This window comes from Dipodomys merriami, unplaced genomic scaffold (assembly GCF_024711535.1).
Source record: "Dipodomys merriami isolate MVZ:Mamm:240054 unplaced genomic scaffold, mDipMer1.0.p SCAF_249, whole genome shotgun sequence".
Classification (NCBI taxonomy): domain Eukaryota; kingdom Metazoa; phylum Chordata; class Mammalia; order Rodentia; family Heteromyidae; genus Dipodomys; species Dipodomys merriami.
In genome coordinates, this window is record NW_027203926.1 from 210402 (window position 1) to 232380 (window position 21979).

Below are 21979 nucleotides of genomic sequence, written 5' to 3' on the forward strand. Positions count from 1 at the left end.
GCCGTCACAGCCCGCGGAACGGACGCTTCACAAGGTTTTTTGACCGAGTCTTCGACTCTTCCAGTTTTCTTTTTTACCCGCGCGCGTGCGTGTGTGCGTGCATGTGTGCGTGTGTGTGTGCATGTGTGTGCGTGTGCGTGTGTGCATGCATGTGTACGTGTGTGTGTGCATGTGTGTGTGCGTGTGCGCGTGTGTGTGTGCGTGTGTGTGTGTGTGCGTGTGTGTGTGCGTGTGTGTGCGTGTGTGTGCGTGTGTGTGTGCGTGTGTGTGCGTGTGTGTGCGCGTGTGTGTGTGTGTGTGTGTGTGCGTGTGTGTGTGTGCGTGTGTGTGTGTGTGTGTGCGTGTGTGTACCAGGACCGGCGCTTGAACTCAGGGACGGGGCTTTCGCTGTCATTTAGCTTTTTCCACTCGAAATGTGGCGCTCTACCACTTGAGCCACACTTCCAATTCTGGCTTTTCGATGGTTAATTGGAGATACGAGTTTCACAGAATTCCATGCCCAGACTGGCTTTGAACCACGATCCTCGTATCTCTGAGCCTCTGGAGTAGCTAGGATTTACAGGCTTGAGGCATGCCCAACCCAAGTCTTGTACTGTTCTTGCTGGAGCATGAAAAGGCGCTGTTTCAGTCCCTTACTGCATTTAGTGCCTCTGCTCAAGGTGTTCCTCTTATCCTTACAGATGCTGAGTTTTTTCAGTTCCTTTTCTCCCTAAAGTCTTGAGGGCAGAAAGAAATTTGTAGCTTGTGTTTGATGCCTGTCCCTCCCTGGTCATATTTTTGTGGTGAGGAATGGTTTTTTTTACTTCTTGTCAATCGTCAATCAAAAGTATGATTCTGGCTAGCTTGCCTAAACCTGTAATCTTAACTACTTGGAAGGTGGAGCTCCAGGGATCAAGAACCAGCCAAACTATAAAAGTTGGACTGAGAGGCTCCTTTTTAACCCGTGGTGGCTGTTAACTGTGAAGGAAGCAATGGTTGGGATTAGGGGCGTGCACCTGTCATTTCACAAGAAGGAAGACCTCATCCTAAGCCTACCCAGGCCTAAAAATAGCAAGACCCGGAAAATAACCAACAGAAAAAGCGGCTAGAGGCATGCCTCGCTCAAGTGGTGTAGCACCAGGCCTGGAAGTCCTCTAGTACATTAAAAAAAAAAATTGATGTTTTATTGTAAAATATTTTTGCTTTATTTTAAAATGTTATTGGATACAGAACTATATGAATGAGTCTCATATATACATCTACATATATCTGTATATTATGTGTATATAAAATTTTATTTTATTTTCTTGAACAGTCCTGTCATCATTGGCTTCAGTGCTGAGCAAGTGTTCTGGGTCCAGATAGTGTTGGTCTTAACAGAGGCTGAGAAGAAGTCCTGCCAATTTCAGGATCTAGCCTTAGAGACTAAGAGTCCCCTTCTGTCTGGCACTCTTTCCACTTCCTTTGTAACTTCCCCCTTTGCTCTGTCTTTCCACACCCTGTCTCAGAAACAGCAGAGCCTGTCCCACTGGAATATTACTTCATCATACAAATTGAAACCATCAGCCGTGCTCTTCCCAAGTGCCTAAATTCCTTCCTAAGCATCAACATATCTACAGTCACTCCCATTCTTTCAGCCTTCTAGTCTTTCCAAGTATGATGCAGCTCAGATCATTCCTGTTCAGCTCCTCCTAGTTTTAGACTCTTGTATCTTTATTTGTTCCTTCTTTTCTACATTTGTTCCCTCACCCTTTCCTTAATAGATCCTTTCCCTAGCCTGTTAACTTATTCAAATCTCTTCAAACTTAAGTTTAAAAAAAAAACAACCAAAACCTTTTCTCCCTTTAATTTTTAGTTATAGTCTTCCTTTCAGGAAAAAAAAGCATTATTCTCCCTGTGTCTACATTTCCTCTTCTGTATTATCATAACCAAGTCTGAGCTAAGCATATGAAATGCATCATATCTTGGCTATTTGAAGTTTTATAATCAACTACAAATCTCTGGATCATTTTTAAGCATTTGTTGCCAAACTAAATTCTCCCATCTTCAGTTTGAGCAGCTTATTGTTTGAAAGCAGACTTAAAAATGGGAGTTCCCATGATTTCTACTTAGTCTTATTGGTTTCTTAGTTTTGTCCTTTCCAGCTGTGTCATCTTCTCATCAGTGAGTCTGCTAAGCCCAGTTTGTGTTCCAAATCTTCCTGGATCCTTCAGAGATTTGCTGAACACAAGCTGATAGACATCACTAGGCTCTACCAAACTATAGGAATTGTACTCAGATTTCCTATGTGTCTTTTCTGGAGGTTTATTAAGAACATACAGTGGGAAAAAAACAAACACAAAAAACACATTAGCATTCCACTAAAACTGAACATTGAGGTCACTGAGAAACTCCAAACTAGTATGGACATTTTCTAAATGTACATTGAATTGCATCATTTCTCTCTTTTGTAACCTTGCTAGGTCTCTCTGCTGCATTTGATGCCACACCTTTCTCCTGATTTACTAGAACATTTACTCCCTGGGTTCCTCTAATTACCTCTTGCCCTGGTTCTCCTTCTGCCTCTGTTCCTTCTTCTTCAAGTCTCTTTGGTGTAGGAGTTGCTCCAGGTTCTGCTCTTGGCCCACTTTTCTTCTTTTCTTATTCTTATTCACTTTTCTTATTCTACATGCTTGTCTAGCATGATCTCATCCATCTAGTGAAAGAGATATTTGTCTAGCGCATATCTCTCCTCTAAACTCAAGTCTTGTAATCACCAGCGTCTTGAACATCTCCACATAGTAACTGTGAGAATTCAGATCACCATATTGAAATCAGGTGTCATGATAAATGCCTGTAATCCCAACACTAAGGATGCTGAATCTGTGTTCAAAACTATATATTTTTTTTCTCCCTTCTAGCTCTTCAACATTCCCTGGTTCACTAAGTCACCCACAGCTAAAATCTGGATGTTCTAGAGATCTTTAGGAATAAGCCAGGACTTTCTTGACCATTCACCATATTATAATTGTATTTTCTATAAACATGTAGGTTTGAAAACTGCCATTAAGTTAACATGGTACAAAAGGCTGGTGTTCTGATCCTACAAGGTATTTTTTATAAGTTATTGTAATATCCATTGATGGTAGGAGAACTACCCATGAGTATCCCAAATTAGAAAATAGTGGCATTATCATCTTGGACATAAAAGAGTCAAACAGAATGCTCTATAGTTCACCCCAAGGCAACTTTGTGGAAACAATAGAGAAAGCTTCCATTTCCTCAAGACACTGTATTGGTAAAACCAAACCAAAACTATTATCTCCATAAATAAGTTGTGACTGGTATCCTCTAGATTTGTACAATAAATAATCCTATCTTATGTCAAATGCTTGACTATACTCAGAACTCCTTGTGTTTCTCCTCCAAAGGTTTGGGGGAGGAAGGAATCTGGAATCTGGAGTCTATTCAGAGCTTTGCAAAAGCATTAGTTAAGGAAAGAAACCTCACCATCAGGGAGCTGAGAAATGTTTTTTGGGGGGGCCAGTTTTGGGGCTTGAACTCAGGCAGGGCCTGAGCTGTCCCTGAGCTGCTTTTGCTCAAGGCTAGCACTCAACCACGTGAACCACAGCACCACTTCTGGCTTTTTCTGTTTATGGGGTATTGTGGAATTGAACCCAGGGCTTCATGAATGCTAGGCAAGCACTCTACCACTAAACCATATTCCCAACCCAGAAATGATCATTTTTATAGGTAAATAGATACCTAACTTCAAGTTATTTTGAGTACAAAATAAAAGAACCTTACAGAAAATATGTATGAGGGTAGAGATGGAAGGATTTTATTTGGAGGCCAGCATGAGCTAAAGTTAGGAAGACCCTACCTCAAAAACAAACCAGGGTTGGTAGTAAAGCCTGTAATTCCAGTTATGTAGGAAGTATAGGTAGAAGGACTACAGTGAAAAGCTGGCCCAGGTATAAAGCACAAGCTGCTATTTGAAAAATAGCTAAAGCAAAAAGAACTAGGGGCTTGGTTAAGTAGCATAGCATTTGCCTAGCAAGCATAAGTCTCTGAGTTTAAACCCCAGTACCCAATTCCCACAACGAAAAATACTGTGTACTTGAGAAAGATAATTATGGATAACCAAATAGATGAGATCCCACAAGTGCTAAATGATAGAGGCAAGTTGATTTAGAGAAAAGGATACAGCAATGCAGGCCTAACTGGAACCTGCCAAGAGGACAAAGTTCAGACAGTTGGGATAATGTTCTTAGGAAACACAGGTGATAGAAATAAGTTGTCATCTATCAGGAAATTAGGTTAAATAGCTTGTGACAAAGTTATTAAACAAATTAGTAACAAAAACATGGATGCAGCAGATGTTCATGTCCCATTTATAGTTCTTCAATACCTACATTCTATACATGCCAAAAATATTCTCTCTAGTGCTTGAAAACTTTCACTGAAGGACTTTCCTGGAACCCTACATGGTAGACAGAAGTACTAGAGAATTTCCAGCTCTGGGAGTAGCTTTCAGACAAGAACAAACAACTTCAAGGATAAATATACTAATTATGGTTGTTCGAGAAGTGACTTCCAAAGATACAAGGTGGAATCACTGGAAATCTATGAATTTAATCATATGTGGGCAAAGGTGTGGTTAAATCGAGGAACTTCTGATGGAATATTATCTAGATAAATGATCACTTATATCTTCATAAGAAGTAGGACACATGTCATCAATGCAGTAAAATGTGTTCTTACAAGAGAGAAGCAGAGAGAAATTTCACACAGAAGAGAAAAGTGTGGTCACAGAGACAGAAATTGGAATGGCATGAAAAGTAGATTCAGACTTCTGGCTTCTAAAAACTGTTCAGAGAATAAATTTCTGTTACACTGCACTACAAGTTTCTGGTAAGTTGCTACAGACACCTATATTTATACAAATACCCTCACTCTTCTTCTGAGTCATCTTCCACATGGCTTCCTACAAATTCACAAAAGGATTGAGCCGCTCTGGCAGAGACAACCTACTCATTATCACACTTTATTAGTGACCTCTCCCCAACACCCTGCTATCAAGTAGTTCCTCCACTTCCCTTCAAAAATAAAATAATTTGCACTCAAGTCCTTATTCATCAGTTCCTCAGGGCTGACATATGAAAACACCACAAATTGCATGGCATAAAACATAACATAAATTTTCTTTTCTACTCATGGGAGCTATGAGTCTGAAATCAAGATGTTGCCACATTTGGTTCCTCTTCAGGAATTCAAAAGAGCATGGGTTTCATGCCTCTGTCCTCACATCTGATGTTAGCTGGCAGAGCTTGGCATCCTTGGGCTCCCCGATGCACTCCTCCTGTCACTGCCTCCATCCTTTTTGTTCTTTTGTTTTTATGCCCATTCTGGGGCTTGAACTCAGGATCTGGTCCTGTCCCTGACCTTTTTTGCTCAAAGCTAGCATTCTACCACTTCAAGCCACAGCTCCACTTCCAGTTTTCAGGTGGTTAATTGGAGATAGGAGTTTCATGGACTTTCCTGCCTGGGCTGGCTTTGAACAGCGATTCTCAGATCTCAACCTCCTGAGTAGCTAGGATTACAGGCTTCTTTTATGCTTAATTGGATAAGTCTCATGGACTTTCCTGTTCAGGCTAGCTTTAAATCCAGTCCTCAGATTTTAGCCTTCTGGGTAGCTAGGGTTACAGATGTGAGCTCCCATGTCTAACCTATACAGAATTCTCTCTTTATCTCCACACAGCTTTCTTCTCTTAAAGGGACTCCGGCGATATTGGATTGATCACCTTATCTTAACTTGGTTTTATCCACAAATATCCATTTCCAAATAATGTTTCATGCAGATAGCTTTGCTTAGGATTTTCACATACAATAACAGCATTCGCTTATTCACAGGGGTGTGTTCCAAGATTTGAAACCTGGCATAATACTGAACTTTGATGCTACGATGTTGTTTCTTATGAAAGTATACCTATGAGCCAGGCGCTAGTGGCTCACACCTGTATTCCAAGCTACTCAGGAAGTTGAGATTTGAGGATCATGGTTCAAAGCCAGCCTAGGTAGGAAAGTCCATGAGACTCATATCCAATTAACCACCAGAAAACCAGAAGTGTCACTGTGGCTCAAGTGGTAGAGCACTAACCTTGCGCTGAAGAGCTGAGAGACAGCGCCCAGGCCCAGAGTTCAAGCTCCATGACTGACCAAAAATAAAAAAGAGAGAAAATATGCCTATGGTAAAGTTTATAAATTAGGCACATGAAGAGATTAACAATAATAACTAAGGGTATAACCGAGTAAGTATGATAATATCCTGCAAAAGGTTATCTGAAGGAGTCATGCTCATGCCTGCCTGAAATCTTAGCTTCCCAGGATGGATCTGACAATGGACAATGTTTGAAGCCAAACCCAGGCAGAAAAGTCTGAGAGACTATCTCCAATTAACCAGAAAGTTGACAGACTAGAGGTATGGTTCAAGTAGTAGAGTACCAGTTTTGAGTAGAAAAAGCTGAGCAAGAGCCATTTATTTAAGCACATATTTCCAAATAAGTTGTAGAGTATTTCATTTTGTCCTTTATAATCTTACCAGATAAATATTAGCTTCACTTAATTCATTAACTTTAATTTAACTATGAATCAGAGGATTAGACATTACATTGTAGCAAAGGCTTATGTTTATACCAGGTGGGAAATACAAGATTTCAGTCCCACTAGTGGAAATGTTCTTTCAGCAAAAGGAACCAAATACCTAAAGCCTTTTTCCTAATCTGTATATTATAATAATGAAAGGGAAAATAAAGAGAATTTTCCTAGGATTATGATATATTTTTTTTCCAGTTGAGGTTTTTCCTGATAAATTAAACTTACAACATTTCCTCTTTGTTTACTTGAATTGACTATTCAGAACCATTCTTTATTCATTGTCTTTCGAAATCCCCAATGAAGGGGAAGTAGACTCCATGCATAAAGTCCTGCACAGTTTCTGATAGTCCCTTGGGTAGCACAGTGCTTCACCCTCCTTTCTGTACCAGACTATGCTAGGAACTCTCTGTGAAAGAATGTTCTGTAAAACAAGGGTGTATTATTGTCTCTTGGCCTCTGTTCTAAAGTTGCTGGTAAGTATAGCTGGTCAGAGAAGAAACTATAGAACGAAACTGATATCTAAGCTATCACATATATCATTCTCACATGCCACCCCTAATTATTTATTCTTTACTACACCTTTCACCAAATTGCAAGTCCTACCATTGTTTATGTTTGGAAACACTTCTGCTCATGGGATTATCCACATAAACTGTGAAGATCTGCTAGGGTGAATTTATACTTCTGACCTTTCCCTTCATTTCTCAAAATGATAGTGTTAATTGCATTTATAGGCAGATAAATGGAATCTATAAGTAAAATAAGGTGATACATAAGAGACTGGTGAGAGGTCTAGATAATTCAAAATACATCACTCCCACACACATATTAGAAAGAAGATAAAGTCTGCCCCTAAGATCAGAAATTGTAGACTGCATAAGAATCTACTTCTTCTCTAGGGGTTCTGAATGGCAATGAATAAATAATGGATATGAACAGCCAAGGAAAATAAACAAAGAGGAAATGTCATGAATTTTAATAATCAGCAAAAACCATAAGTAGAAAATAAAGGACTGCTTTCCTCCCTCCCTCCCTCCCTCCCCCCTCCCTCCCTTCCTTCTATTCTTCCTTCCTTCCTTCCTTCTTTATTTCTTCCTTTTTTCCTTCCTTGTTTCTTTCCTATTTCTTTTTCTTTTTTTCTGGAAGTAATGCAGTTAGACTGGAGCCATACTTCACCTCTTGGAGGAATGTGCTTACCTAGAATTCACAGGCTCTAGGTTTGATTCTCAACATCTTTTTTTTAAAGTGGACATAATATGAAACTTCATTCAGGTTCGATGCATATTACTGAGCATTTTTATTGAAATCTGAGTAGGTACTAGAATTCAAAGATACATTATTTTCCTGTTACTAAATAGTGACAGGCTTCCTGTTGTGGCTTAGGATAACAGGCATGTGCCACTACAACCAGCTCTTAGTTGAGAAGAGTGTTTTTTGGACCCCTATGCTCTATGTCTAGGCTGGTCTAGAACTGTAATCCTCCCAATCTCAGCTTCTCCAGTAGCTAGGGTACAGACTTAAGCCAGCAGCTTTGTTTTATAATTTCTACATCTTGGTCTATTGTAAAATAACCCACGTTAAGCTGTCATACTTTAGTAATCAAAATAAAGATGTCCTTGAAAAAAACATGAAAAATGTTTAATTTACTTCAAGTGTAGCCCCAAGTGTTTCTGAAAATGGTTTGTTAAATGTTACAAACTTTAGCTCCCCACATACTGAACTCTCTCATTTGATTATAGCACTAGTAACTATTTGCACAACTTATCATTGTTTTTTACTACCCCCCTCTCTCTATATAATATATATACATACATGTGTGTGTGTGTGTGTGTGTGTGTATATATATATATATATATACATATATATATATATATATATATATATATATATATATATATATACTTTTTTTTTTTTTTTTTTTTTTGGTCATGGAGCCTGAACTCTGGGCCTGGGCACTGTCCCTCAGCTCTTCAGCTCAAGCCTAGTGCTCTACCACTTGAGCCACAGTGCTACTTCCGGCTTTTTCTGCTTATGTGGTACTGAAGAATCGAACCCAGGGCCTCATGCATGTAAGACAAGAACTCTACTACTGAGCCGCCTTCCCAGCCCCAACCTGCCTATATTTTTAAACATAGGTGCTTTGTCTCTGAAAGTCCTGAATTCCTGTTGCAGCATTTAAAAAGGCTTTGGAACTGTTTCTTTCACAATCTGTACTTAGGATGTGCATTGGAAATGCACTTCAGAGCATCTTTTCAAAGTTAACATTTAAGCAATTGTGGAGATATTATAAAAGAAGTATAAAAATTTACAAGGACCATCATCCTCTTCTCATGTCCATCTTCTTTTATCTTTATGAAGCTAGATGTGCCCCTGAAGACATCACTGTCATTGTGGAATGCAATTGTGCATCACTACTTTCTATTCTATTATTATTTTGTACAAGTTCCCCATATGTTTTGCTTTTTTCTCTATTTGTCTTTATAATCTTTTCGCCTGCATTTCCCATATTATTATTTAGATAAATTCTCATTAACTTGAACACATTTTGCTGTAAGCATCTTCGTGTAACTTTCATCTTCTTTTTTGAATAATTTCCTTATGACAAATTCCCAGGAGTAGGATTACAGTGTGTATTAATATGTAGCATTAATATGTGTCCGCAAAAATCATGGTGCATTTTTAAAGCATTTCATCTGTCTCTTGGCTTTGGCTTGTCAGGCGGCTGTGACTTACCAAACAGCAGCTGTTTGTTATCTTCCTATCATTCCTTTTCCACACATACCTCATCTTGCTGAGTTAATCTGCAATATTCATCCCTTCAATACTTGTTATCTCAATATAATCCATAACTTAGGCCTAAATCACTTTTTTTAACCAGCTTGGGCTTTAAGAGGCATGCATGGAATTTAAACTATTTACAGAGGTTGAAGATTTCAGTAGCAAACCAAATTGCATAGACTTAAAAGACTACATTTCCTCCTGCTTGCAGACCTTTTGAATTTTGATATCAAATTTACTTTGTATCTCATTAGTCAATTTCCAAAGGAACATACCATCCCTTTTGTTTAATCTATTCATCATTAAAGACTCATAGCGTCAGATCAATATATCCTTCAGTTGACTTGGGATTATTTTAGGTTTTACTAGTGCATGCTGATTCAAAACAAATGATTGTTAGGTTAAGGATTTGTTCATTCATAGAACAAATATTAAGATGAAAATTTTACAAATATGTTTATAGCAAAGTGTTCAAGTCCCAGGCCTGGCACTGAAAAGAAAAAGAAGAGAAGAAAAGAAAATAGAAAAGAAAAGAAAGCAAGAAAAAGGAGAGAGAAAAGGAAGGAAGAAGGAAGGAGGAAAGGAAAGAAGGAAGAGAGGCGGGGGAGGGAAGAGGGCACGTCTATGAAACAGCACAAGACTAAGCAACCTCAAACTTCTCTGAGACTAAATTAGAGTCTAGAAAGAGTAGGAGTCATTAGCCAAATTATCAAGGTGAGACAATATTCCAGGCAGGATGATCCACACATATGAAGCTACTTAGGGAGAAGGACCATGGCACAAATTTTAGAAACAGAGGAAAGGACAGTCTGAAACATGATGAGTGAGGAAAAGGAAACTATGAGATGAAGAAGCAGGAGTGGGAGTTCAAAGTCAGCATAACAATGATATAGCTCATCATAGAGCGCATAGAAGAAACTTAAATAAGGAGAATAGAAGTAGACACAATACAAGATTATTATGATTAAGTTCAGAGTTTGGGAGAGAACTAGGAAAGTAGGCTGGTTAGGTAGACAGATTAGGAAAAGTCTTGTAGTCTAAAGATTTTGTCACTGGCTTTAAGAGAACAGGAAATTTAGTTTGGATTAAGGAAGAAGAATCCTCTCCAAGAGTACTTAGAAAAAGCAGCTAAAAATGGGGAAGAAAAAAGAGAGACTACAACAATGGCAACTAAAGAAAAAAAATAATCTTTCTTTTAAAAATCTGGCAGATTAATTATGACTGCAAAAAAGCAAGGCATCTTCTCCAGAGATAATGACTTCATTGATCTGGCCCAGGCAACAGTATTTTTTAAAACTTCCTAATGTGCAGCCAATTTTTAGAAGCATTGCCATATTGTTCTGGAGTGATGATTTAACACTATAGAAGGTATGTCACATTACACCTTCATTGTGGACAAAGTTGCAAAATATAAATGTATTTCACTTTTGAAGACTGCATTAAAAACCAGTAGGGTTATGTGGGCTACTGTGGTCATAAAAACTTTGAGGAGAGGAAGATGAGCAAAATATACTACTTAGAGCAATTTGAGTTTAAAAACTATAGTATCATTTCATACAAAAAGAACTACAATAGTAGCTAGAAAGAAGTTGTTGGGAAAAGTTTAACAAGAAGAAAACACATGACATTCTCTAGATTGAGAGGACGAAGACTGAAAGACAAATGAGACTGAACTCCTGCTACTCTCTTCTAGATTGTGTGTGTGTGTGTGTGTGTGTGTGTGTGTGTGTGTGTGTGTATGTTACTGATATTTGTAACTATCCTTATGCCCAGACATCTGCTATATTGTTATTTTTTTTAAGTTTAGGTGAAATATATATAACAAAATTAACCATGTTCATTGTACAGAGACAATACATTCACAATGCTGCAGTAGGCATGGCTGGTCCATCTCTTCACAGCTGAGTAATATTCCATTACATGGCTCTACTACTTTTATCTGTTAATAGAAATTTTGGTATTCTACCTTCTGGCTATTAAGAATACTACCACTGTGAATGTCTATGTAAAAATTTTATATATGTTTTTGTATTATCTTTAAGTAGTTGTACAAAGAAGCTGCCATTCAACAAAGGAGTTTGTGACTACAGTGTGTCTTGCCCAATTTCATCCCTTTAGCAGTTTTGTTAGTGTACTTGTTTTTAATTCTTTTAGAGATGTATCTAGGAAATGCTATTTAACCTTTTGGGTAATTAAGCACACTTTTTCCATAGAGGTTGCACTGTTTTACATTTTTATCAGCAATGAGTTAGTGTTCTACTTTTTGCACATCCTCTCCTAGATTTTTATATTTTTCCTTTTCTTTTTGAGACAGGTTCTATGTGGCCCACGCTAGCTTAGAACTCTATCTTCCAGTCTCAGCCTTTCTTTTAATATTAACTCTTATACCTATGTTCTGGGTATTATTTCTTTATTCTGAAAGATCTAAATGACAATAGCTTTGCCACTTCAGTCCTTACAAAAAGCTCATTATAAAAGATATAGGGTACTTCTAAATCTGGGTGATAGGCACACGATTCCTATCTTGACATATTTTTACTTTACCAGAAATGTAATTATAGCCACTCATGCTTTTTTTTTTTTATAAAAAAATTTAAAGACTCAAAAATGCCGCCTTCTCTAGTTACTACTTCATTTTTTAAAAAAATTTTGTGCCAGTCCTGGGGCTTGAACTCGGGCTTTAGGTATTGTCCTTCAGTTTTTGTGCTCAAGACTAGTACTCTAACACTTCAGCCACATCTTCACCTCCAGCTCTTTTGGTGGTCAATACTTTCTTGCCTGGGATGGTTTCAAACTTCACTCCTCAGGTCTTAGCTTGCTCAGGAACTAGGATTACATTCATGAGCCACCAGCCTGGCTCTTGTTATTCTTCTATTTCTGTCCATTTCACTGATAATTTATTCTAGAATGAGTGTTCTACATTTGCTGTTTCATCCTATCCAATTCTGATGTCTCTTTAATCTCTTGCAACACATCTTTGACTCTTCTGAAATAACTTCTTCTCTGCCCCACCCCTAACCTTCTTTTTACTTCCCAGGAATGTCACTCATGACTCATCTGGGTGTATTATTCGGGTGACTCCTCCACCTAGCCTAAATTCTAACCCAAGTATTTGAGTTTTCACTATATGCTGGGATTCCAGTATTTAACTTTACTGGATATTTTCTAAGTATGAATCGAGATTTTTTTAATCCAATTTTTTTCAAACCATATCAGGTTCAGTCTCCTTAGCTTTGTAGTTATCATTAGCTTCCATCATGTGTTTCCTCCTAGTAGTTAGCACTTCTTGTTCTACTTGAAATGTCCTTCATTTCCAGCCAACTGTCGCCACTCCATTTTACTACATCATCACAAGGGGCTGGTATAAATCCTTCCCTTCCTGATCCCTGCTTCATCTCCCTTCTAAGAAAATAATGGAAACACTGTGCTAGATAGCTTGTGGAAGATGAAGTGTTGAGGTGTTGGCCATGCAGCGATGAAATCCTGAACTAAGGCTATAGGCTTAGTCCATTGCTGATGGACTTTGTACACTGGAATGACTTACCTACTCTAAGATCCTGTATTTTGCTCTCACCAATGATTAGGCCAAGTTAATTTTTGCTAAGTGAGTAATACCTCCCTCTACTATCTGCCAGACGCAGAGTGTGCAAAGCAGCCTCCGCCACGCAGACGGCGGATTCCAGATTGGCGGCCCAGGCCTCTCTAGCTGCCATCTCTATGGTTCAGGGAATCTCCAGGTCGTAGCTTGACCGGTCCGTCTTTTGCGCGTGCGCGAGCCCAGGCGCGTGCCCGCCTTATCGCAACTGTCGGGCGGTCGGGCCGGCAGGCCGGGGGGGGGGGGCGGGCGGGAGGGGCGGGTCCGGAGCGTTGCGGCTGCGGTGGCGGCCGCGGTCCCCGTACCCCGGCTGCTCCCTGGCAGAGGCTGCGCGGCCGAGCCCTCGGTCTCCTCGGGCGGCGGCCAACCGGCCCTCAGATGGTGGGGCCGGAGGATGCTGCCGCCTGCTCGAGAAGAAACGCCAAGTTGCTCCCGGCGCCCGCGCAGGAGCCCGCGGACCCGGACAGGAAGATGATCCCGGCCACCGGCGGGTTTGGTGGCAGTGTCGGGGCGGCGGAGCCCCCGGAGGAGGCTGAGGAGGAGGAGGAGGAGGAGGAGGAGACGCCGCCCCGGCAGCGCCTCCAGTCTCACCTGGCGGCGGCCGGGGGGCCGCGCGAGCCGGGGCTGTGTGACTGTCCGCTCCCCGCTGGCCCGGCCGGCGCCCCTCCTGCGGCCGCCTCGCGCCCGGCCGCCCGCCCGCACGGCTCCAAGCCCCGCGTCGCGGAGGCGGCGGACGCCCGCGCGTCGCGATTGGGCGGCATGACCAACGGGGACTCGGGCTTCCTGCTGGGCCAGGACCGTGGCTGCCCGGCCGAAGCTCGTGCTGGCGGCTCAGAGCCTCGCTACCAGCGCCCGTGCGGTCGCCTCCGCCTGGAAGGGCCCGGGGACCAGGGTGCGGGCGGCGCCGACAGCTCGTCAGACTGGGCCGCGCCGCTCGAGGACCCGCTGCGGAGCTGCTGCCTGGCGGCCGCAGACGCCGACGCCGACGTCGATGCCGACGACGACTCGGGGGGCAGCGAGGACTCGGAGCGGCCCACAGCCAGCCCCGCGGGGTCCATGGAGCGCGAGCTCGCCGTCACTCCAGCCGGGAGGACTAGTGGGGGTGCCGAGCCGAGCCTCGGCTTCCCGGACGGTCACTTGAACTCCCGGAATACGTTCGAGGTGAGCCGCCGGCCGAGCACCGGCGACCACCTGCCCCCGGCGGAGCGGCCAGTGCCATCGCCCGGCATGGAGCCGGGCCCCGCGGGGACCTCGGCCCGGGCTCGGCGGGGTGGAGGCTTTGCGGACTTCTTCGCCAGGTACCGCACCGGGGTTGGGGCGGGGCCGGGGACCTGCGGGGAGGGCTGCGTCGGCTGCCTCCCGACCCCGCCGCCGGTTCCGACAGCTTTGATTTGCAGGTAGGGGAAGAGGAACCCGGTCGGCTGGCTTTGTGTTTCTGTGGTTGTGAACTCTGTGGGAAGCAATCTTCCTGTTGTCCCGTGGGGCTGGAGGTGTCCACACCACGCTCCCCGAGTGCTTGTGCAATCAGGCTAGCCTGCCTGCTGGCCAAATGTGCAGTTGCCTGTCCCGGACCAGCAGACAACCTTCCCCCCCCCCCCCTTCTTAAAAATAATTATACTTGAAGGGCTTGGATGGGGAAGGGCTTTGCCTGCGGGTGTGGCTGGGGAAGAAAGGGAAGTCATTTTGTAGAGCTGTTAATTTGCTTGGAGTCTAAACCCATTCCAGTGGTGTGAGGATTCTTGAAATTAGAAGCCGTGGTTTTTCATTAGGTTTGCTTCAGTGGTCTTTACTAAAATGCAGTCGGTTTGGTGCTTAGAATTAGATGCTAGACATATAAGCCAAATTACTATAGTTACGTAGGAAATCTCTTTACTTCTCCCAGAGAACTCTCAGTTAATTCAAAACTTTTAATTAAAAAAATTTTTTTTTGAGGTCCTAGGGATCGAATCTAGGGCATGCTAGGCAAGCTCTGGACTACCAACGTATATCCCCAGCCCCAAACAACATCAGTTTAAAGGTCTTTTATTTTTAATTTGACAGGACATTCTGTAATTGAATTATAGTGCTAAAAAATACGATTCAGAATGAGGCTTTGATGGTTTAATAGGAGTAAACAGATGCAGTGGGAAAATACATATCTCAATGGGCATTACTGAAAAAGCAATTTCACTTGAATTGCATTTTGATACCATCCTACTGCCCTCCCTCCCACTTCAATCTCTAGGCAAAAAGTATTTCTAACATGTAACACCTTTTTAGGGGTCTTGACTGTAACTAGAATTGAAACATTATGCAGTTTAGGTCTTAGAAAGTTATACAATTAGTGTGTCGACAGAGACACAGTTTCCTGATTTTTATTTCTTACTCTCTACTATTTCTTTTTTTTTAATTTTTATTTTTTATTGTGAACATACTGTACAGAGGGGTTACAATTACATGGGCAAGATAATGAGTACATTTCTTATCAAGCATTGCAGCCTCCTCCTTTGTTTACCCTTCACATCCCTTCCCAGCCTCCCCCCTCTCTACTATTTCTTATCTCTATTTTCCTTACTTAAGTAGTTTTACAAATAAATTACATAGTTTCTTAAATCAGTCGGAAATCTTGATTTTGTGCTACTTAATGACAAAATATATAGTAGATCTGTATTTGTACTTGTAATTGTAAAAATATAATTAAAACTTGCAGCATCAGTACTATATTCACAAAAGGTCTCAAAATGAGTTAAATTTATTTGTGACATAAGTTTATGACGTGACTTTAGGTGCTTATTGGTCCTCATATCTTGATTTTGTTTTGAGATCAGATATCGAGCAATTTTAGACCTGGATAGGGCCAATTCAATTAATAAATTAGCTTACTTTGTGCCAAGTATTGGGAATAGACATGATTTAGACAATGGTCAATGACTTAGAGGTGAAATGCAGCCTAATGGGGAATAAGTTGGAAAAGACACATACATCTGGTTGCAATTTACAAACAGTAGCAAAGGAAATCTATTTATTAGAGGCTTTCACATTATTAGCAGTGTACAGAAATTTCCATCAAATTAAAAACCTTTGACTTGTAGCATAATTAGATTTTTATTATAGCTAGATTTTATTCAGATGACCACATTAATCGGATGTATCCGAGCACTGGATTTAAAATCAGAAAATTTAGCTACCCTTAAGTTTATTTCTTCAGCCCATATTTTTCTTGAGATCCAAATTTCAAGACTCTACAAATCATTGCTTCCTTTATATGTTATTCTTGGGAAAGGACAGAGTGGGATACAAATTTTCCTTTAATATTTAGCAAAAACCTTAACTGGATTCTTAACTCTTTAATTCTTTTTTTTTTTCTTTTGGTCAATTGTGGGCCTGAACTCTGGGCCTGGGCGCTGTACCTCAGCTCTTCAGCTCAAGGCTAGCACTCTACCACTTGAGCCACAGTGTCACTTTCAGCTTTTTCTGCTTATGTGGTGCTGAGGAATCGAACCCAGGGCCTTATGCATGCAAGGCAAGCACTCTACCACTGAACCAACTCCCAGCCCCAACTCTTTAATTCTTTTTTTTTTTATTATGAAAATACTGTACAGAGGGATTACAATTACATGGACAAGATAATTAGTACATTTCTTAGCAAGCATTGTTGCCTCCTCCTTTGTTTCCCCTTCCCGTCCCTTCAACTCTTTAATTCTTAATACTTTCTGATGATTAATTCTTAAAGAGAAGGACTGGCATTCATTGCTGAATCTGCAATACCTGGCACTGGCATCAAGAACTCCATTCAGGTTGGGTTGAATTGGTAACTTTCAAGGACTCTCCTTCTTCACAGTCCCCCAGGGACTGTAATTTTCAACAAATCTTGCATCTCAGGCAAAATAATCAGAAAGTACCCTTGTCCCAGTAACTCAAGAGGCTTTTATTGTTGCTTTCTTTGTATATAGTTGCCGTTCTTAACTCCAAAGTTCCTTTTGGTACTATTGGCTTTTTCTGAGATAAGACTCTTACTATTTGGTACAGCTACTGCCACCTCATGAAAGAAGGCAGTTCATTTTAGTTAGTGCATTCAAAAACCAGGATTTCTGATTCCTAGTATTCCTGATTTACTTTATGGTTCTTTTCTCTCATCTGTTTATCCTCTCCCCTTCCCGTCTCCTTTTCTTCCACTTCTTTTTCTCTTAACAGGGTAAAAAAATCTATTTTAAAAAAAAGTAAGAATAGTTTTAAAATTAGTGATAGATAATTTTTTTATTATTATTTTTGATGGGCGTGGGGCTTGAACTCTGGGCTTGGGTGCTGTCCCTCAGCTCTTCAGCTCAAGGTTAGCACTCTACCGCTTGAGCCACAGCGCCACTTCTGGTTTTCTAGTGGTTTATTGGAGTTAAGAGTCTCATGGACTTTCCTGCCCAGGCTGGCTTTGGACCACGATCCTCAGATCTCAGCTTCCTGAGTAGCTAGGATTACAGGCGTGAGTCACCGGCACCTGGCTGGACAATTCTTTATGACAATTTATTATTACAAAATTTTAAGATATCATTGGAAGCTGAAGCTTCATTGACTAGGTGAGAATTCATGTAGAAGATATGGGGATTTGTTTAGAATGGCTCTACTCTAATTTTGAATGGCTTCAGTGGTGATTTCATGCTTTCCTTCCCTTCTGTGAGGGAAGTTGTTTCAGTCTCTCTTGGGAACTTGCTTCTGCTTCAGCTAAGCAAGCATTGGGAGCCCAAGGGGTAGCCTGCATATAAAAACTTGAAATGTAAGGGTAAACAAAGGAGGAGGCTGCAATGCTTGGTAAGAAATGTATGCATTATCCTGCCCATGTAATTGTAGCCCCTCTGTACAGTATGTTCTCAAATAAAATAAAATAAAAAAAAAAAAAACTTGAAATGTGAGCTGGTGAGGGTGGCTCACACCTGTAATCCTAGCTACTCAGGAGGCTGAGATCTGAGGATCATGGTTCAAAGCCAGTCTGGGAAGGAAAAGTCTGTAAGACTGTTATCTCCAATAAACCACTCAGAAAACTGGAAATGATGCTGTGGCTCAAGTGGTAGAGTGCTAACCTTGAGCTGAAGAGCTGAGGGACAGTGCCCAGGTCCAGAGTTCAAGCCCCACGACTGACAAAAAAAAAAACACTACGCAAAAAAAAACTTGAAATGTTAGATGTGTGCCTTGAGCTTCATGTTCCTACAACTCAACAATTATGAGTGAAACCTTTTTTGGAATCTCTTGGGCTTCCAGCTATGCTTTCTCTACCCTCTCTGCTCCTCCCCTCCCTACCCCTTTTCTCCCTACTTCTCTCTTCCTTTCCCTTCCACTCCCTCCCTTTCTTCCTTTTTCTTTCTTTAAATTATTTTTGTGAGACCTTCAAGAAAATTCATGCCTTGTTTTCAGTATAGGTTGTGCTTATTTTTGCACACATAGTAAACCTCACATATTTACTGGCTAATATTTCTTTCTTTTTTTTGGCTAATATTTCAAATGTGAACTAAGTTAAAGAGGATTCTTTAAATGCAGTTTGATTTTTTTTTTTTTTTTTGTCGTAGGGCCTGGACATTGTCCCTTAGCTCTTCAGCTCAAGGGTAGCACTCTAGTGCCACTAGTGCCACTTCTGGCTTTTTCTGCTTATGTGGTGCTGAGGAATCAAACTCAGGGAGGGCCTCATGCATGCAAGGCAAGCACTCTACCATTGAGCCAACTTCCCAGCCCCTTCTGTTGTTTTTTAAGATATGGTCTCACCAGGCAGATAGGGTCTCATTACGCAGCCCAGGTTGGCCTCAAAACTGGTAATGTTTTTATCTCTGAGATTATAGGAATGAGACACCACACACAGTATAGTCTATATTTTATTTCCTTTATGATTTGGGGGGTGTGTAAAAGGGTGGGGAAGATAGCACTGCATGAGAGAGAATACGGTAATAGTAAACTTTAATCAATGAACTGGAATTTAAGATTTTTATTTCCATACCTTGAGTAACTTCTTGGAGGTTTCCAGTGTTCCACTTTGATGAACCAGTATAATAGTTCCAGTATTTGATATACAACAAAATTACCTAAAAGTAGATTAAAAAATTAGATTCTCTAATTCATAATCTTGATCTAGTCAGATTCAGGAGAACTGTTTTTTTTTTTTTTTTTGTCGGTCATGGGGCTTGAACTCTGGGCCTGGGCGCTGTCCCTCAGCTCTTCAGCTCAAGGCGAGCGCTCTACCACTTAAGCTACAGCGCCACTTCCGGTTTTCTGGTGGTTTATTGGAGATAGGAGTCTCATGATCTTTCCTGCCCGGGCTGGCTTTGAACCGCGATCCTCAGATCTCAGCCTCCTGAGTAGCTAGGATTACAGGCGTGAGCCACCAGCGCCCGGCTGGAGAACTGGTTTTGACAGGTAACTTTCAGTTATTAAAAGTTGTCCCCAGCTGCGTACCTGTGGTTCATTCCTATAATTCTGTCTCCTCATGAAGCTGGGATTGGAGTATCATGGTTCAAAGCTAGTCTAGACAGAAAAGTCAGTGAGAATCTTAATTGCCAATTAAGCACCAAAAAGTTGGAAATGGAACTATCTATGGCTTATATAGTAAAGCTCTAGCCTTGACCAAAAATCTCAGGGACAGGGCCCAAGCCCTGAGTTCCAGCCCTAGGACCTGGGTGCACATACATATAAACATGCACACATACAAACATAAATTGATTTTTTAATTGTTGTTTTAGAGGTGATACACAGCAAGGTTAACTTTACATATATTGCTTAGTATCAGCTGTTCCCTTGTCTTTCATTCCCTCCCTCCCATCACTGCCCTTGAGTTGTTAAGTTCATTTTCATCAATGTCCAGTGCAGCTGATGGACCTCTCTGTTGTACTTCTTTACCTGCTCTTCACTGATTCTGTGCCCTCTTCCCACCTTCCCTCATATGTTCACATGTATACACCATATTTGGAGATTTTGAAGCAATTTATCGGTTACCTATCTCTAAATGTATTCAGAAAAAGTAAGTAATTCTAGTGGCTTAGGAACTCATAGCTACACTAAAAGTTTTCACCCAGATAATTCTGGTTTATATCTGCTTGAACCTTACTGCAATGATTTAAAAAAACAGGCAACTCAGAGCCTTGTGCTTGAAGGCAGGCCCTCTACCACTTAAGCCATGCCTACATCCCTTTTTGCTTTTGCTGTTTTTCAATTATTGTCTCCCTTTTTTTTTTTTTTTTTTTTGTCTGAAGGGCCCTGGGCCCATTCCAGCACCTGGGAGGCAGGAGGATCTTGAGCTGCAGGTTAGTCTGGGGGTGAAACCCTGTGTAGAGGGAAACAAAACAAAACCCTTTAGTGAGGGAAGAGTTGTGTACACTGAATGTGGCTTGGCCCACCTCTAAAATTTGCTACCTCAGCCTTTCTTGTAGTTCTTATTTCTGTGGCTAAAGGAAGAGGGGAAACACATGTGACTGTCTGAGTTTTTAGCAGGCTTTTTTTTTCTCCTGAAATTAAGAGAAGTTTACCTTTGAAAACCAAGCTAGCTAGTTTGAAAGTTAACTTGGTAATACAGTGTTTAACTTACTTCTGAATTTGACCTTGCACTTTCTTTTTAATTTCAATTTTATTTTGGATACTTTTTTGTGTGTTTGTGTATTTCTCTGATTCCAGTCTCACACAGATTACAACGTTTTATATTTGGAATTGAACATGATGGTTTTGAAATCAGATTATGTGTATTTTCCCAGATACTATACTCTATAACTAACCACCCCATTATACATTGGGAATTTTTTAGAAGTTCCAAATCTGGTTTTAATCTTCACTGTTTTTAGCCATCTTTTTTAAATCAACTTAGGCAAAATATATTTTTGTTATTGTCCCTGGAAAAATTTATTCAAGAATTATAACAGTTCTTTTGTTTTTGTTTTTGTTTGTTGATTGTGGGCCTGAACTCTGGGCCTGGGCACTGTCCCTCAGCTCTTCAGCTCAAGGTTAGCCTTTTACCACTTGAGCCACAGCACCACTTCGCCTTTTTCTGCTTATGTGGTACTGAAGAATTGAACCTTGGGCCTCATGCATGTAAGGCAAGCACTCTACCACTGAGCTACTTTCCCAGCCCCTAGTTCATTTTTTTAAAAAGCAGGTCAAGGATTATAAAATAAAACTAGCTGACCACCAGTGACTCAGCTTTGTAATCCTAACTACTCAAAACTCTGAGATCTGAAGATTGTGGTTCTAAGTCAGGCCAGGCAGGAAAGTGCACAAGACTCAAGCACCAAAAACAAATAAACAACAACATAAAAAACAAACCTGGAAGTAGAGTTGTGGCTCAAGTGGTAGAGCACTAGCCTTAAGCAAAAAACAAGCTCGGGGCAGCACCTAAGTCATGAGTTCAAGCCCTAAGACAGCACACACACAAAAAATAAAATAAAATAGGGCCTGTGAATGTGGCTTAGTGGTAGAATGTTTGCCTAGCATGCATGAAGCCCTGGTTTCGATTCCTCAGTACCACATAAACAGAAAAAGCCAGAAGTGGCACTGTGGCTCAAGAGGTAAAGTGCTAGCCTTGAGCCAAAAAAGATGCTCAGGGATAGTGCCTAGGCCCTGAGTTCAAGCCCCAGGACTGGCAAAATATAGATAAAACTAAAGATAAATACTGTTTTTTTTTTTTTTCTCACACTGTTCTTGTAAAGACAATGAAAAGAAAATTGCACAGAAGTGCCGCTATGACTCAAGTAGCTGAAGGGCTGAGGGACAGTGCCCAATCTCAGAGTTCAAGCCCCACACTGACAATTAGGGGGGAAAAAACACACACACCGGTGGCTCATGCCTATAATAGTAGCTACTCAGGAGGCTGAGATCTGAGGATCATGTTCAAAGCCAGCCTGGGCAGGAAAGTCAGTCTGGGCAGGAAAGTCCATGAGACTCTTATCTCCAATAAACCACTCAGAAAACCAGAAGTGGTGCTGTGGCTCAGGTGATAGAGTGCTAGCCTTGAGCTGAAGAGCTGAGGGACAGCGCCAAGGCCCAGAGTTC

At 41.2% G+C, this 21979-nt stretch overlaps 1 protein-coding gene across 2 annotated transcripts in view; it reads left to right on the forward strand.

Moving 5' to 3' along the window:
• Positions 1-15: 15 nt before the first annotated feature.
• The window catches only part of LOC138836092 (TBC1 domain family member 12-like), a 67947-nt gene continuing 45983 nt past the window's right edge, over positions 16-21979 (forward strand). Inside the window, exon 1 of one of the 2 annotated variants that reach the window (XM_070034580.1) lies at positions 16-34. Coding sequence is in view for 1 of the 2 variants with exons in the window: in XM_070034579.1 (XP_069890680.1) it covers positions 13367-14286 (920 nt within the window). In the remaining variant the exon portion in view is untranslated. Of the gene's footprint in view, positions 35-13308; positions 14287-21979 lie in introns of those variants that run through there. The other variant, XM_070034579.1, reaches the window with a different exon arrangement.